Here is a 17,682-nt window from a genome sequence, read left to right on the forward strand (position 1 = left end):
GAGCAGCAGCCTGTACACGCGCGATGACGTCACGCTGGGCGCCGTGGCGTGGATAACGAGATGGCTCGAGTCTTCCTCGGGACCACCGATCGCTAATTATCGTCCTAGAGGTTTCGCCTCGTTCCGTGACCGCCTTATTCCTCTTTTTTCCCCCGTTCGGTCTCGCTCACCCGCTCGCTCTCTTTCTCTCCCTCCCGTGCGTCCTTGCCGTGTTGTTGTTGCTGGCGCGCTGCGCTCGCAGACGAAGAAATCGTGCGGACCCAGAAGCCTGCTAGGGAGAGTAGGCACCCTTCCCGTGGATTTTCGTTCGACCGCTCGTTCCACGGTGGCATTAACGATGTCTCGTGTAGGTACAGTCACGACCGGTTCCGAGAGGCCTACCTCCTATCAGGATCGGGTATCTAGCGACCCATCCTGGACACCGGCCGACCCGAACCACGATTCCTGACTTGGGTTTCACCCGGTCGTACGTTTAATAAAATTCGAGAGGATCCACCCGATCGGCCCCGGCGACGCTACGTCCTCGCTTTGCGAGATGTCCTCGAATCGTCCAACATCGGAAACTCTTTGTTGTATGTTATTTATATGGTGGCGCGAGTCGAAATCAGTCTTCGCGGTTAGACGCTGCAAATACTTGTTCGAGCGAAAGTTTTTCTGCGACCCGTGATCGATGTGTGAAACGCGTCTATTAGACGACGGAACAGGCAGTAACCTCGGCATCTAGATTATTGATAAGAAAATCTTGAAAAAGAAAAATACTTGCTGCGTTGTTAATGCCAGATTTACGGAACACGACAAACAGCTGTTTTATATTAGTTTATAGAAGTAACAATATATTAGGGGGACCGGAAAGTTATGTCGTTTGTTTACATTGAATTTAAACAGATAAATATGCGCAGAAACGACATTACTTTCCGGTCCCCCTAATATATTTATATATTTATAGTAATGTCTCTCTAATTGACGCTCAGATTGTCCACAAAAATGGACAATTTTGGAAGAGAAGATACGATTGTTCGAGTCTTGTTGCTTGTTTTTTATGGTCATCGATTGTCAACAACTATAAAAACGAATCGCAAGGTTCGAATAATCGTATCTCCTCTTCCCAAATTGTCCATTTCTGTACACAACCGGAGCGTCAGTAAGGGAGACATTACTGTATTCTGATTTTCGAAGAGTGTTATTGTAACATTTGCCGCAAGTAACGTATAAATTGAATAAACAACTCATATATGTATCTTTACAATATGAACAATCGTAAATTACAAAATTAATGAGCCGTCATTTCGACGGGTTTCGTAAATCCAGCGTTAACTGCATCGATCGTCCGTTAGTCGTCAATTGGGCCCAATCTATTTCGACGTTGGTCCAAACGCGCGCACACAGCGCGCCAAGGATTCGCGACGAAAATTTCCACGTCAGCCGCGATTGTTGCTTACAACGCATCTTGCGAAGCCACCGAACCCTGTCATGCGTACACGAAGGAGATGGCAGCAGAACGGTCTAGGTTATTGAACCGCCTAGCATCGGAAAGAATAAATACTGGCCGTGTTATTAATAGTACCAATTGACCATAAGTTGTCAATTAGATCCAACCTAGATGCGCGCACGGAACACCATGGTTTGCGGCGTTGCTTTCGAGAATGGCACAGAAGCCATGATCGGAGCACCGAGAGGAAACGGAGCGAGACGGTCTCGAGACGTCGCGCGTCCTCCGTGCGTGGTTCGTCGATGATGAGAGGACCCGGTGCCATTTCGGGCGACGTGCCGGCCCGCGCAAAAATCAGCGCCGACGTATAAATAACGAAACACCCCCTTGCGAGAACAGGACGCGGCCCGGTGAGCGCCCGTGCAATAAATAACGTCGGCGCGGAGCACACCTGCAGCGACAAGGCGTGTCCGATGGACGATGAAGTTTAACGTCCTCCCTCCCTCCCGCCCCTCCCTCCCCCCTCACCCTCCTATTCCTCCTTTATTTCTCTGCCCAAAGCTATTGCAAGACGCGGCGCCAATAAAATGCTAATCGCCCGTTCCTCGTTACCGTCGCGTCCAGTCCGCTCGAGTCGCCCGGCTCCCCGGACCTGTAACCCTTTATCGCGATTTGAGATACGAGCGCGTCGTGATCGTCAGCGAGAATTCATCCGGCCGGCCGACCACTCGTGTTTTCAATGCGCCACGGGATCGCGGCCGAGAAAAACGAACAGCCGGAACGAAACTGTGCTTTGTTAAGTCCCCGGGCCTCCCCCTCTTGACCCGGCGATCGGATGCGCCGGCTGGCTCGACGGGGTTAGACCACCTTGACTCTCGATCGGAAAGTAGCGAACTTTGGAATCCGTTTCCTTACGGTCATCGTGCCACGATTGATCCTGTTTCTCTGCGTGAAACTGATCAATGGCGACCGTTATTATTGACGCGATATCCGCCGAGCGCTAAGGGTGACCGACGTGTGTAGTAAGAGCGACGAAACTGAATTTATGTAGAGGTTTCGCCATTTTTGTTATTCTTTCTATTTCTTTTATTATAATATTTTTTTATTATTTCTTCTTAACCCGAGAAAGATAACCTACGTCGCAGAGGCGACTGCGAAATAAACAACTGACTGCACCGTTTTCATAGAGGTCTAGTGATTTAAGTTTAAAATTACTTAAAATATAAAAAAATATAATATAAATGCATTTTATTTTTACAATAATGCCAAACCTTTAAAATGACTAGATTAACTTAAATAAATATCCATTGTTAGTATAAAATTGACGCCTTAGAAAAGCATGCGCCTCTGAAGCGTATGGTTATCTTTTACGTACGTTGTCATATGGTTATCTTTCTAGGGTTAAAGTACTTCTTCGTACACTTTATTTACCGGAAATCTATTAATAGACTTTTCAGTGACTGAACTGTGTTTTATTACTGTAAAACATAGTACTACTCGAGCTACTGCTCGATTATGATATTTTCTTTTAAACAAGGATTTCGAATGGATTTCTTACATTATACTAAACTAAATAATTCGATGGATAATGTGCGGGATTACTGTAGTCTTTGAACAATTTTTCACCAAATGCTAAACCGTTAATCGTCGATGTTAATATTCCTGAAGCTTAACCGAACACATCGCATTTGATACAAGTTTTTAAATATTTATCCTTATAAATAACGCGATTTACATGTAATTAACATAGCGTACCCGATGCCGAAGATTTCGGTGCTCTTGTGGGTGGTCTTGGGGCAGGCGCGGGCGGCGATCGATGGCGAGGCTGTTTTATCAGGGATCAGTGATTTCGGTGATTTATGATGTATAAAGTGGGATATTGAGAGTAAAAGTCAAAACTCGGAGTAAACATCCAGCTTTGTTTCGCCTTATCGCGAGGATTACTTTGCGGATCTATCGTCGGGCGTTTTCTGTTTGTTTTGACGAGTGCCTTTCACTAAATCGCTGCGTATATCTCACGAAAAAATCTTCGGTACACTCTAAACGGAACACGAAAAGCAATAGCGTCCACGTTATCGCGTATTGTCGAAGTTTTTATCGGTTGTATTCCGTTGTTTTCCTTCCTGAAAATCGCGCTACTTTCGCAAAATATCGTTCGCATGTCGAATGAGACACGAACGAACCACTGATTCAGAAGGTATACGCGGTTTTATAGACCACTGCGCCCGTGGACAATAAAAATGGGGCCATTCGGTTGCTCCCCGGGCCGAGTCTTTGAATTGCATCAAACGGCGGGTAAGTATTTACTGTAAAAGATGGCGGGGCCTTTCAATAAAGTACGAAGTTTGCGACAAAAGGTTGCTGTAACTGTTTTCGCCGGTGTTCATGGGTGACTCACCTCAAACACGGCCGGCCAGTCATTTCTGTTTGGATAAAACTTTCGAACGACGTACAAAAGATAAAGAAACGTTTGTCCTACTCTCGAGGGATTCATCATTCCACAGGGCGACTTGTAATTCTTGACAGCTTTATTACCATAACCAGCCACCGTGGATACCACCCCGTCGTCCAGCAACATTTATCAACTTTCACCGTCCATCGGGCGACGCGAATGTCTAATTACAAAATTTCGACAGCAAAATGGAAAGCGATCACGCCTCGCGTTCCCGCGCGATCAACAAAATGTGACTGCATTTAAGTCGGCTCGCTTATCGTTCCTTCGAGAGATCGACTGCAAGATTAGCGCGCTCAGTTTTCGCAGCACCGTGTTTTATTTTAAATTCGCGTGAAAATATTGTACGAAATCGCCTCGTTGCATCGCACCACTTTTATCGGATCGAACGAGCACGGAAGTCGGAACGTGACACACGATAAACACCGGACCAGTGTTTAACTGCTCGAACAATATTTACATCTTGAAGAAACGACGCGTCGCTGTGATAGACATACATAAATCAAAGGCGGCCGGTCTAAGCACGACAAGATCGGAAAATCGTTATTTGCTGCACGGCAACTCGGTGCTTCTAATTTTCCCGCGGACGAACGAGTATAGAAATTCCGCGATCGCGGCGCGCGAATAGTATTGGCGAAGGCGAGCGAACGGTTCCGAAGCGAACGGGAAGAAAAAAATATTCAAAGCGAACGAGCACAGCGGCAGGGCAGAAACGAGCCATTCTGTGAAATAAAAACGTCGAATAATATCACGAAAACTCTCGTCTATCCGGTATTCTCGACGAGCCTCGGCTGTCCCCCCTAGTAAACCCCGGTGTCCTCGGCGTCTCCTCGCACGAAGGGAGGTTCGAGCCCTTGGGGCCACGGACACTTTCCCTCGGCGCTCCCGCAATAGCCGGGAAAGCGGAGGGTGGCTCTTTTCTACCCCGAAGAGAGGCAGCCAGCCAGTCAGCCAGGCAGTAGCGGTGCATAGGAATGACGAACGACGGAGGATTGGTTCTGATTACGATCTCGCGTCACCCCAACGTAAGGACCGCGACAATGACGATGACTGTAATTCCGTGTACGCACAAGGTGGTCCATTATAATCCATCGACGGGAATACGCTCGGAGTCGGGGACGAAGGACGAGGGTATTGCCCGGGAATCGAGTCCGCCGCGAAATTGATGATATCGGGTAATTTACTTGGTTTTAATGAAGGCCGGGTTGTGGGCTGACCAATTACCGCGCCCTTCGTTTGTCTTCGAACACAAGTAACTTTACGTTTGTCGAGTAAGACGTTAGATGTTTTTATTCTTTCGCTTTGTTTATTTGCGAATAAAATAGATTAAACACCCCGCAGTAGCCGACTCGACTATCCTATTTTTGTTCGTTGCATTGTGCATAAGGAAGTAAATGCTATTCTTGCACGTTCCGTGGCGCGTATCGATCCGTCGTTAATTTTGCGCCGGTTGATTTAACTGGCGAAACAAACAGGAAAGGCCGGTTAATTTTACCTAATCCTTTGCTTTGAATAATCAACAAAGTTGATGAGAAATGGAGCACGATAGCTGCGACGATCGAACACTGATAGCTGCGACGAGCAAAGTATTTTGTGACGTCAGAGTCTATAAAACCATTTCGTCATATAAAGCGTTTTAAAGATAAGACATTGGTATTTTACGGAAAATGTAACAAAGTGTTACATTTATTAGAAGAAAGCGTTGAAGTATTAGTGAAGCGTTCGCGCGATAAATGAGCCCATTGCACAGTGCAATAAACAGTCTCTTCCAGCGCGATCCCACGAAGTTCCCTCAGGAGGTTAAGCCTAGCAGGGTTCATTAACTCCAGACTATTATTGCGGAGCCCTGGATTTCGGAAAACTATGCGGTTCCGTCTTCGCGGCGTCCTCGATACGATTTATCGAGAGCGATATTAATTAACGGGGGAAAGATTCCGCACAATGGCGGCAAGTTCTCGCGCGCTCGAGACCGAGCAGCCGGCTCGAAGGGGGTTTGGGGCGAAGCCGAAGAATTTCGCCGTTGTTCCGGCAACAATGGCCGCTCGGAATCCGCCGTCGAACTTAAATTTTAAGAGTCACTGGCACGAATGGACTTACCGACCGCTAAAAAGCGATTTTTTCCTTCGGCCGAATGCTCCGCGGACCACGGATTCGGAGCAGCTCTTGCTTTCCGCGCGACGAATAATTCAAGAGAGAGAGAGAGAGAGAGAGAGAGAGAGAGAGAGAGAGAGAGAGACTGAAGGAAGTTAGGCGGAGAGACCGATCCCCGTGGAAAATTCGAACTTTTCTTCGTTTCACATCGATTCCCGGCGATATCGCGTCTACCGGCGGATTTTCCCCGCGGAGTTCATTGTGGCTCGCAGTCGTTCCAAGGATTCAATTACGTTCTTTCTCATCGAACCGAACGGGGGTCGCGGGGTTGGCGGGACCGGACCGAGGGTAGGCGTCAAAGCGAAAGTTTCCATAATAACGCCTTTATGGCGATACTTTTCGTCCTCGGTGCCGGCAGAAGCCCAAGAAGTTACGCAAACGAACCGCCCGGACGCGACCCTGTAAAAAGAGAAGTTGATGGCCAACCAAATTTTCCTGCAACTTCGACATCCGCGACGGCAAGTTCGCCGCCCTTGTTTAACCCCAGCCACTGTTCCGAGCAATTGCTGCTTTGCCGACTTGTCTCCAATCGATGTTACCATTCGATGGAGGAAAACTTAATTTTTCCTCCATCTTTGTTGCACCGTCAATTTTTATTCCGAGACAATTCGATGTAAATTATTGGAAATTATTTGTAAATTCTGTTCTTTCGTCATCGTTATTTCAACGTTTATAACTATTGCAAAAAATTTATAACTATTGCAATTGTTAAGGATGAAGAAGCGCTAATCGAAGTAGTTGTGAAAAAATATCGTGATGTAAGGAGTTAATCTTCGTCAACCTATTCATTAGACACTTTGTCTTAGAATTGTTGAACATGCTTCCACAAAATTTACATGATTTATCCATTTCTTATACTATCGCATCTTGAACAAACAAGAAAATTAGTGCACAGAAATGGCAGTGGACCCAAACCCGGAGAGAGTAGAAGATAGCGGTGAAACCGATAAGTACCGAACACAAAGCGTAGAAAGATTCGTCTGGAGATACTTTTAGAGCGAAACCACGGCGCACCGGTTCGCAAAAGGCGGGATCCTGAAGCGGAAGGGGGTTCGGTGTACACAATATTTTCCCGTGTCTTTTCGAAACGCGTGACAGAGCGTCGCTCTATCGGGATGAAGTCCTCAGAAAACCGGTGTCCACCGGGCAGCAGGTCGGAAATATCGGTTTTTGTCACCGGCCTGGAAGAAGTTAAAGGCCCCGCACCCCAGCCGGAACCTCCGGCAGTGTCTTCCGTAGCCATTGTTGGGTCACGGTTTGACATTCACTACGGCATCCAGAGACTGTCTCCGCCGTCACGAGGACATTCTCGAGGGAGGGCCACCGGTTACAAAGGATCTGGCTGGCACCCTCGAGCTTCCTGCGCCGTAGGACCTGCTTTAGAAATCCCCCGAAACCAATTTATCTTGAGAAGCCCGAACGTCGGGCCCGTGGAGCTAAACGGATTTTCCCTTCGGTGGCATTAGGCGCTTTTATTCGACGTGAAATTAGCTTACGGGCAAGCAGCCCGGGATCGATCGTCGCGAATTACACGCTCGTTTCCACGGAGGCGTTCGTCGGGGTTCACCGATCCCGCGAGCCACCGAATCGCGGCTTCTAATCAGACTCCCACGCAAGCCGACCTCCTTCCTGCCATTATGATTCGTCGTCGTGCGAATGACGGCCGTTTCGAACCTCCCTGTCGAATATCCTGGGATTCCAAGATTTCTCGCAATTACACGATTCTCAGCCTTCGTTGAACAGTATTCTTGCTCGCGAGTCTCGAACACCACTGTTTGGTAGACGTTTTTCTTCTTGCTATTATTATTATCATTATTATTATTATAATTATTATTATTATTTATTTATTTATTTACCGGTAAGATACCCTGCGATTTTCACAAATGGGTTAACAAACACACGTAAGTAGAATTACCACAGAATAGTACTAAATGTAGGACGACACAGCGGTGGAGGTCGCATGACTTCAATCGCATCATTTTGATTCGTTAGCAGCGGATCTTTATGCAAATCTGAATTTGCATAGAAAGAGGAGGATGATGCGACTGGAAAACAGCTTCAGATGAACATGCTATTACGTCTCATTCTTCTGAATCTATGGCAGATCGAGCTACGAAGAAAATTTATCTGTCATTTTAGAAACCTTTCAATTTGCAGTATTTTTGTAACATCAGAAATGACCCTAAATATTTGACCGGCTGACTTTTATTAGTGACTCGCATGCTTCGAATACCACATCTGAAATGGAACGTTTCGTTTAACTTTAATGGTCCAACTTACGTCCAACCTCCACTAATTTGACCCATGAGAAAATTAGATAATTGCTATGTAAAATCGCTTCTTGTCGCTGGACTACATTTCATAGAATGTGTCAATAAAGAATAATGTTCCAAAAATGTGAGTAGAATTTATACATCCCCTTTCATATGTTCTATCTATTTTTTATTGTATTATTTTTACTGCTACGTTCCATGCTAGGTTCGTTTACCTTGATATACAGGTTCTCCCAGCATCGGTGGTACAACCGAGGAGTTTCCACATAAAAAATCAAATCGAAAGTAAAGAACAAATTGTTTTCAGTTGCGACTTCGTTGCCGTGAAAATCGACTTTGAATATTCAGCATTTTTAACAATTTTTGCATTGATAAAGTAAGTCAGCAATTAAACTGCATATCTCATTTTCATTGAAATCCACTCTAAATCCATATAAACGAGTAATACAGCATATCATGTTGACATTAATTATATTAATACTATTTATAAATTGCCAGTAGAGAGAGAGCATTTGTCGATAGAAATTCTCAAATGAACACGTACCATTAAATGGATGGATCTCGATGGAATTAACGTGCCGTATCACTAATTTCTGTCTACACATTTAGAGTGAATTCAAACGAAAATAAGACACGCAATACACTTTCAACAATTTTTAAAATCTAAACATTGTTGATATAAAAATTACCTTAGAACGTGACATAACAAATTTTAGTGGTGCCTGAGAGCTTGCAATATATTTAAAATTCGATTTCCTCGACAACGAAGCCTCGAATGAAAGAAATCTTGCCCCTTATTTTCGATTTGTACAAGACACCGAAAGTTTCTGGAAAAAATTTAGTAAACGCCAGAGATTTACTTGCACCTTGTCTCGAATATCTGGCACCTCTCTTGCGACGAGAAACTAGATTCCCCGTTTGGCCGGAGTTTCACGGAACGCCCTCGGAAAATTGTGATTTCGCGCGGGGTTCCGCAGTCGATTCATCAGTTGGCCGTGCCTGCGAAAGGACAGCCGAGCGGTCGGGGAAGCGACTAGAACTTCAGATCCTCCCGGAGGCAGATTACGACTTCCTGCGACTTCCTATCTCCCGCCGTTGTATACATTCTACCGTGTACACGTCCTGTGGTACGTGTTGGTGACCGAATCCGGCGCAGCCGGGTGGTCGGGACTAACAGATAAGGCGGTCATATCGGTGCAACGAGGAGCGGAACGCGATCCAGGTGCATACAGAACACGCGGGACATTCTCTCCTCCTCCGGCAGCACCTTCTCCTCGCTCGGGGACGCGAGAGAGAGAGGATGATCACTGTCTTTAAGCTTTCCATTGTAACGGTTTAACGCTCGAGCGTTCCTGCGGCGTCGTTCGTTATCTGCTTATGGTTGGCGATACGTTACGAAAGCGTTTCACCCGGAGAGATGGCGCGCGTTTTATATGTATTCTGTGTGCCGATGAAGAAAAGCTTGGGAGGTGGTCGCGCGGCGCTGCTCGACAAAAATTCTTAAGATACACGGGGTCCGCGGCCGCGCGCTCCGCCGCGCCGTTTCGAAACGTCTCTGAAAGGCTCGAGAGCAAGTAGCTCCCAGCCGAGTCATCCTCTTCTCCTCGAGCTGCTTCTCCCCTGGCACGGTAAGGGGAAGAGAGAGAGAGAGAGAGAGAGAGAGAGAGAGAGAGAGAGAGAGAGAGGAGAGCCTGGTCCGAGAGAAAGGGAACGACTTAAATGACCGATAGACTGGCGCTGCGGGAGTCCGTCCAGGTCCCAACCAGTTTCTGGACACCATTTCTCCTGGCCGCCGCCCGAAAAAAGACGCTGTTACGCGCGTATTTCACCTCGGGAATGGACTTGTTTCTGCGCACAGCTTCCTCCCCATTGTTTGCCACGTGAAGGGAACGTACGCGACGCCCCGGACGCGTTTCCACAGAAGTTTGCAAACACCATGGGCGACCACCCGGCCCAGCCCGGCGGCCCGACACGACCCGAGACTCGCCTCGACTCGGCTCGCCGTACGCGCGAGAGTCGCGCACAACGATGATGGACGAGGATCGTTCCGTTCCGCTCGTTGTTGCCCAGACGGAAACGTGGGCACGGTTTTATCCGTGGGATCTGCTCGCCGCTCGTATATTGACAGCTACACGGGCCCGGGAATAAATTATGAAAATAAATCGTCACCCGGCGCAGATGGATTATCTATCGGGAACGGGGCTGACACCGGTGGATTCGAACGCGGCGGGAAGACTCGTCGAACGCATCTCCGTTTTTATCTCGAGAATTTTGAAGGATGGTGAACCGCCGCGCGGTGCGTGGGGCGCGAGAGATCAGTACGAAGCTGTTTCAGACAAACGGCTGTGACGTACGAGAATTTTTCTCGGCCGTTTGTTCTTCCACCGAATAAGGTTTGCTTTCTTCTCGACGGCGCGCGGCCGTCGTGCCCGAGTGACACGTCTCCTAATGTGACGGGGGAATATTAATACTTACGAGATAAAATGCGAGATGGAATAAATTTGGTCGAGGTCTATGAACGGCGACGGGTGCATGGGGATCGCGACAATGGCCGGGCTTCGTTTTATTGTGAAGAGGGTTCGAACCCTGCGGCTATTGTGCGGAGGGGGTTGGCCTCCCGAGGTGTTAATAGAATTATCATTTTCATTCATCGCAGTCAGTGCGTTGAATATTATAATTCGACGATTACTTTGTGGTCTTTCTCACACGTCGGGAGAACGCGAGGGCTCGCGAGACGCAGCCCTGTTTCACTCGCGTCTCGTTAATCCCTTTATCTCTTCGTTTCGTCCTCTTCGATAATTTATGTGCCCGGTCGGTTCCCACAACTTCAACAATTTTCTCCTTCCACGTGTTTGCCTTCGTAAAATGTTCCGGGCCATGAATAAATAAATACGTGAACAGTTCCACACGTGCATCCCGATATCGTGCTCATTATTTGACCGCGGTTTATTGCAGATCGAGGTAGAAAGTTGTTATTAACCGCGAGAAGATCTAATCACCGCGGAGTCTTAATATTTTCTATTCTGATTAACCAAGTTTCCTCGATCTTCCTTTCCCGCGAGGCGTCTCGAAATAAACCGCGAATGAATCATACTAATTACAGGATCGAGAAACGAAGACACGGAACGAAGTGCCTTACAATGTACATACGTACTCGCGTTACGAGGAAAGATCCGGCGTCGGGAATCATAACAGGTGGCAAGTAAACGAGAATTACCTGGGAAAGAACGTTCATAATCGGCGCTATCGCGACAAACGGGGATAATGAAATTCTGTTTCCCAGAAGGTGTATGGGTGCCGGTAGACTAATATTAAGAGTACGATAAGGGGACGCGCGAGGAGGAACCGTTCCGACACTGGTACACTTAACAGGCTCTCGCAGTAATTTCCATCCGAGGAAACCCGTGCAATTTCGAACCGTCTTCTGCCTCGGCTCCCCGCGTAATTCGTCGCCTCGCGTAAATTATGACGAGTCCTGCAAAATATATTGCAATTTCATCCTCGGCGAATCCTCCATTCGAGCCGCGCCGGGGACTTTTCACGAAGGGTGAACTTAATAACGTGATCCCCTTTCTCGGCAAGAGAGAGAGAGAGAGTTCCTCCAAAAAGGCTGCCGAGTTTCCTACTGCGCCTGGCGTCTGTATCGTTCCCCGTCTTTAATCGGAATATTGTTCGATCGGGAAGTAGCAGGTGGCGGACGTCACCGGCGGATTTCTAGGGAGGAGGGAGAGGGAGAGAGAGTAGGAGGGAGAGCGAAGCGAGCCCGTAAATCGCGCAACAAAAGACAGCAAAATCGAGCGCCGTGTCTAGAATGCGCCGTTGGGAACGACGCGGTAACCCGAGCCGGTGGCGAGGCAGAAGATGCCAGAATAAGATTTAATAAATGCCACAGGCCACAGGTAGGCGACGTCTTAGCACCGCAAAGCCGCCTACGGGGAGTCGGATTTCTTCCGAGACTCCTCGATAATTCCAAAGCGTTCCCCACTCTTCCCTTAACGAGCCGCGAGTGGGACGGCCGTCCATTTTCAGTTCGACCACGCGAAACCGATCCACCATCCGTTTCCACGCTTCGGAAATACATACATCGGAATCTGTTGCATCTCGTTCGAGAATCCGATCTGCTTCGTTATTTTATGCGTCCACGATGCTCCACGCTAAATCTAACCGTGCCGGTGAAAACTATCGGTTCCAAGTTTTTCTTTTAAAATTATTGGAATTATTAGGAAATAATCAAATGATGTTTGAATGAATTTAGTTTCGTCATTTTTATAAAGTAACACATGTCGGACATGTTTGGTGCTCAGTAAATGGAGCGTTAAGTATCATTTGTCCCTTCAATCAATTTTAAGATTTCTCTGCGAAGCGATAGTGACAATGCATTTTTATACGTTACCGATTGTTTGGTGTTTGATGCACGACTTACGTTGACAACCAGGCAGTATTATAATTAATACTAAATATAATACTAAATAATATTATAATTAATTTAGAAATATTTTATCTTCTTTTGAAAACGTTATAAAACCGTTTTGAATGTTCGTTTCTTCCAAACTGGTACACCAATGTATAGTTTTCAGCTGAAGTTTTATACTTTAACTCTTAAATACTCTTTCTTAATTTCGTTCTATCTTCCATTTTATTTATAGAGCCTATTCAAACTTTTGACAGACCCGTGAAAATAGAAAAATTCTTAACCCACTGCACTGTATTATAGTGATTATAGTATCATGTCAGACTCGATACCAAGACACAGAAGATAACCTATTAAATCTGAATGTTACGTATAGACAGCGGGTTTTATGCAATTATGTTAAAAACGAGTAGGTCTAATTTAAAACAGTGAACATATTAAAAGAAACTACGAATCTTGATGTATTAATAATTTCAAAATTATTACAACTATTATCAGAAGAATAGAAAACTCGTGCTTGACTTCTGAGTCCTACAATTGATGCAGAGAATTTTTATTTTGCATAAAGATCCGCAGTCTAGGTATGTACTCGTCTTAAATCGAAATAAAATTCGACTCTACAATTATCAATATTTAAACACCGAAGTAAAGTTCGACATGCAATAAATATTAACTTTCTTTGTTATTTAGTAATTTAGTAGCGACAAACAAATGGTATCTGTGAACAAAATCGTAGCACGAACGGGTCGAGTACCGAAGCTTTACAATTGCAAATTCGGTGGCCAACGTCATCGAGATACATTGCCGTCTAGCTTCCATATCAGAAGAACAGCGAAGGTTTTTACCGTGCATAAAGATCCGTAGACGAAAATAATTCCGGACCGGACAGAGCGAATTTGGTAGCGAATGCAGGCGCCGCGCGATGGCAGCGCGCGCCACCGCCGAATTTCGTATTCGGAGACTTGAACGCGTGGTGGACGTGCGCGCGGTACAAACGACGCCTGAAATTATTCCAATCGCCACGAGGCCGAGCCACCCCTCGCGGGACGTCGCTCAATGTCGCTATTCACGCACCGGCGAAAGTTCGTGCCTGAAAAGAGCTTTAATTCGTCCCCATTTTTATGCAAAGGAGGCAAGATCCCGTGGCCATTCGTCGCATCCGCTCGGAAAAAGCTGCTTTAATTCCGCCCTCTTCCCGGTTTTCGATGTCGTTCCCCGACGCTTCGCTCCTTCTTTCTCTCTCTCCGGCGCGGCGTTTCGGCCCGGCCGTATAAAAATGCGGATTTAAGCGGGCCGACGATCACTTTTGTTCGGACAGGGCCAGTGACGTGACCGCGATATTCGCGTCGAAACACCGAGCCCTCGCATACCAATGAAATAGAGATCGTTCCGCGCGCCTTTCCCGCGCGTTATTCCGTAACGGCGCGGCGTAAAAATCGTGGGCGAGAGAGACGTAAGTGGTAAAATGTGGTCGCTTGTAAAACTTCTATCCGGGGTTTTCGGTATTTTTGCCTGGCGGCAACGAGCAATTGTATCGCGGCTTAATAACGATCCTTATCGCGGCGGGATTTGTTGCGCCTCGGAGATTTTGTTTTCTCGCGAGCTAGTCGCCCGGGAACGGGGTTCCTTTGCATAAGTCATTACGCGTTATCCCCGTTTCACGGCCGGCATGGGAAACGAATTGGCCGGCGATCGCTCGGCCGATCTGTTACCACGAAATCCGGAGAAAAAGTTCCTCCTGATAAGCGAGACACTTTGATCCATGAATAGCGATCGGCTACATTATGGACTACTGGCTACGAGTATTTCGACGTTTACACCTTTTCCCATAAAGTGCCAACTATATGATCGTTGCTCCTGTCTTGTACCGATACTGCCGGATAATATTGCGCCGTGAATACGGCGTGTAACATTGATTGTCGTAAATAAGGGTCTAATTAGGACCGAATGGAAATATATGGTTCGTGTATGGACCGCTTAAAACTTTAACCATTTTGCTGTTCGATTGAAATGTGCAGAACTTTTGTATACTGATTAGCCGCGTAGGATGACTAAAGGTTTAGGCGGTCGGACGAAAAAGCCAGCTCATATTTCAGCTACAACAAAATTTCTTCGTTTGTGTATCAAAAGATCGATTTTTTCGCCAGATTTATATTTGATTTTATTTGGTTACGTGTTTTCGGTAAAGTTTTCTAACTAAAACACAAGATTACGTTATAGCGAACGGGTAAAAAGAAGGCAACAGATACGCTAATTTTATTACAAAAACTTGTTTATAAATGGCAAATAACCTTAGACAACTGTTTCTTTTCTTCGCAGAAAGCATCTTAACCAGTTAGCTGTGTTTGACGAGTATACTCGTCATGGAGAAATGGCAATATTTTGTGACACGACGAGTATACTCGTCGTGCGTAAGAAGTAGTGACCATTGGCTATTTAAATTGTAATTTTAAGGAAAACAAAAACATATTCTCAAATTTCAAGATGTTTATGATAGAATATAATAATATATCTATATAAATATATAGAATATTTTGTGAGGCCAATCCTGCACGAAGTTGTTTACATTGTTATAAAAATAAAATTAGAAAAGAATCACGGTATTGGTGTTCGACGTGCAAAGTGCCATTATATATTGTTCCTTGCTTTGCTAAATACCACTCTCTCTACAGCAGCAATTTGAACTTTTAACTTTTATAAGTATTTGATTATCCCTGGGCTTTTCGTTTATCATGTATACGGTATATGTTAACGTCAAGCGAATAAGTAAATATTAGTAATAAAATTGTTAATTTTATCAAATAAAACCGTCTTTTTGATCCGATATTTTAACAGCGACGCTTACATTGTGTTTGACGAGTATACTCGTCATCGTTTGATTCTCGCGACACATATAGCTGCGCGCTCCGAAATGGAGGCGCCACAGCTAACTGGTTAAAATGATTTTTCCGATTGCTAATTCAGTGAACGATGAAACCGCTGTTTACAGAAGTTGCTCGGCCGAGCAAGTGGGGGAACTCGACCAACGGCCGAGTCTATCACCGATAAGCCCTCGAGTCACGTAAACAATCCGAGTCAAAATATGCACGATTTAATCGTGCTGAAAAAAAAGGAAATTTTAGCCTCGAACAAAAATTAATCTATAGTTTACTTAGTACTAAGATACTAAGATATCGGTTTACATTTTCGTCGGTTCCGTCAGCGGGCAACGACGGTGGTGTAATAGTAATAATTGTAAATAATTGTAAATAGTAATAATAGTAATAATAATAATAAAGTGTAATAGTAATAATTGTAAATGTAATAATTGATATAATAGATACCGCGATACATCATCACCGGTACCATTAGATACACATCGTGCCCTGACTGTTTGGGGATCCCAGCGTCACGTATACAATGTGAAACGCGACAAATAAACGTCTCTGATTGGTGGATAAGACGAACCCAAGAAGGGTATAAAAGAAGCGTTTTTTCTTACCGGACTCTCAGTAGAGTTTGGTCGCTCGATCGTTTTCGCCCATATACCTTCTCTCAATAAAGGAATAAAATAAAGTCTTTTTAAGAAAAGAATTAGAATCATATTCATTTTCATTCCATAATCCCAACAAATCGGCCTACGGTGAAAGAAGCGGTGCACGCGGCTTAAAATCAATGCAAGATTATTAACAATTCTCGCTGGGTCGTCGCAGACACGAAGGCATTCGTGAAAACCGAGCAATCTAGTTAAAGAACCGTCAACCAATCGCAACGACGAAAGAAAGTTCAAGAAACTCGGATTGCAAGCGGAGTTTACTGTGCGCGTCTTCAATTAACAACCGGCGAGCAATCACCGGACAAAGTAAAGAGATAGAAGTTAAGACAATTACCGCGGTTAGGGTGCGTTCTAATGGAGCCATTAAGCGTTTGCGTGCGTGCGTGTGTGTATGTGTGTATGTGTGTGTGACAGGTAGCGCTTACCTTTTCCCATAAACGACGGTAGGTTACGCCCTGCAGTTCACAAGTTAAACACGACGTCTGCGGATCGATGTCCAAGTCATCCGTTCTGGAAAAAGCAAACGAGGGTGCGAGGGTTAGAAAAACCTGCACGAAAAACGGGGTTCCTGGGCCGTGCTGGGGGGTAGGAAAGGATGGAAGGGGAACGGTCCGCGGACCCCCCACGGAAGCGAATACACGGACGCAACGGCCGGTCGCGCGTAATACGAGCGTATCGACGCGTTTCTCTTATAAATACGCGTCGATATACTGCGTGAACCGGACGGGACGAGGGTGTGCGGTTACGAAGAGATCTGACACGTCGATAAATATCCCCAGTGATCACCGGCCGCGACTTTACGGCGAACGAAACAGGCCCGCCGCTGTGCACCGTAATATTCTGTCGAATTTACGGGGAGAAGTGCGTTACGACTTTATTATGGACGCGGGGCCCCGGTTTACCGTGGCACGCCACCAGCGCCCACCATCCAGGCTGATTTCCCACTCTCTCTCTCTCTCTCTCTCTCTCTCTCTCTCTCTCTCTCTCTCTCTCTCTCTCTCTCTCTCTCTATCTTTCTTTCTCTCTCTCTCTCTCTCTCTCTCTCTATCTTTCTCTCTCTCTCTCTCTCTCTCTCTCTCTCTCTCTCTCTTTTTCTCTCTATCTCTCTTTCTCTCGGTGTCTTTCGGTCACTCTCCTTTTTTTATTTCTCTCTCACTTTCTTTCGCGGTCTCCGTCCCGTCCGTGTATCTTTGTAAATTCCAGCTTTTTATAATGCTGTCGCGGCGTCTAGCGATTATGGGAAAAATTCGCCCGCGGCTGCTGGAACCCTGGTAGCCGGGAGGCCTGCACAGGGGCGCCGCGCCGCAGCCACGCGCTTAAATCGACCGTGCGGAAACGGGGGTGACATCGGGACCTCTGGAAATTCCTCGCCACGATATTTAGACCGCTTAACCTGCCACCGGCGCATACTGCCCTCCCACAAGCTTCCGC

General features: G+C 46.1%; 1 protein-coding gene across 3 annotated transcripts in view; it reads right to left on the reverse strand.

The window, feature by feature from the left end:
• The window catches only part of fz2 (frizzled 2), a 171,810-nt gene that overhangs the window by 60,012 nt on the left and 94,116 nt on the right, over positions 1–17,682 (reverse strand). For 2 of the 3 annotated variants that reach the window (XM_033464996.2, XM_033464995.2), the window contains exon 2: positions 16,677–16,761. In XM_033464996.2, coding sequence (XP_033320887.2) covers positions 16,677–16,686 — 10 coding nt within the window. In that variant the 5' untranslated portion in view covers positions 16,687–16,761. Of the gene's footprint in view, positions 1–14,536; positions 14,544–16,676; positions 16,762–17,682 lie in introns of those variants that run through there. The other variant, XM_076525789.1, reaches the window with a different exon arrangement.

The sequence above is a fragment of the Megalopta genalis genome, chromosome 12 (assembly GCF_051020955.1).
Source record: "Megalopta genalis isolate 19385.01 chromosome 12, iyMegGena1_principal, whole genome shotgun sequence".
Taxonomy (NCBI): domain Eukaryota; kingdom Metazoa; phylum Arthropoda; class Insecta; order Hymenoptera; family Halictidae; genus Megalopta; species Megalopta genalis.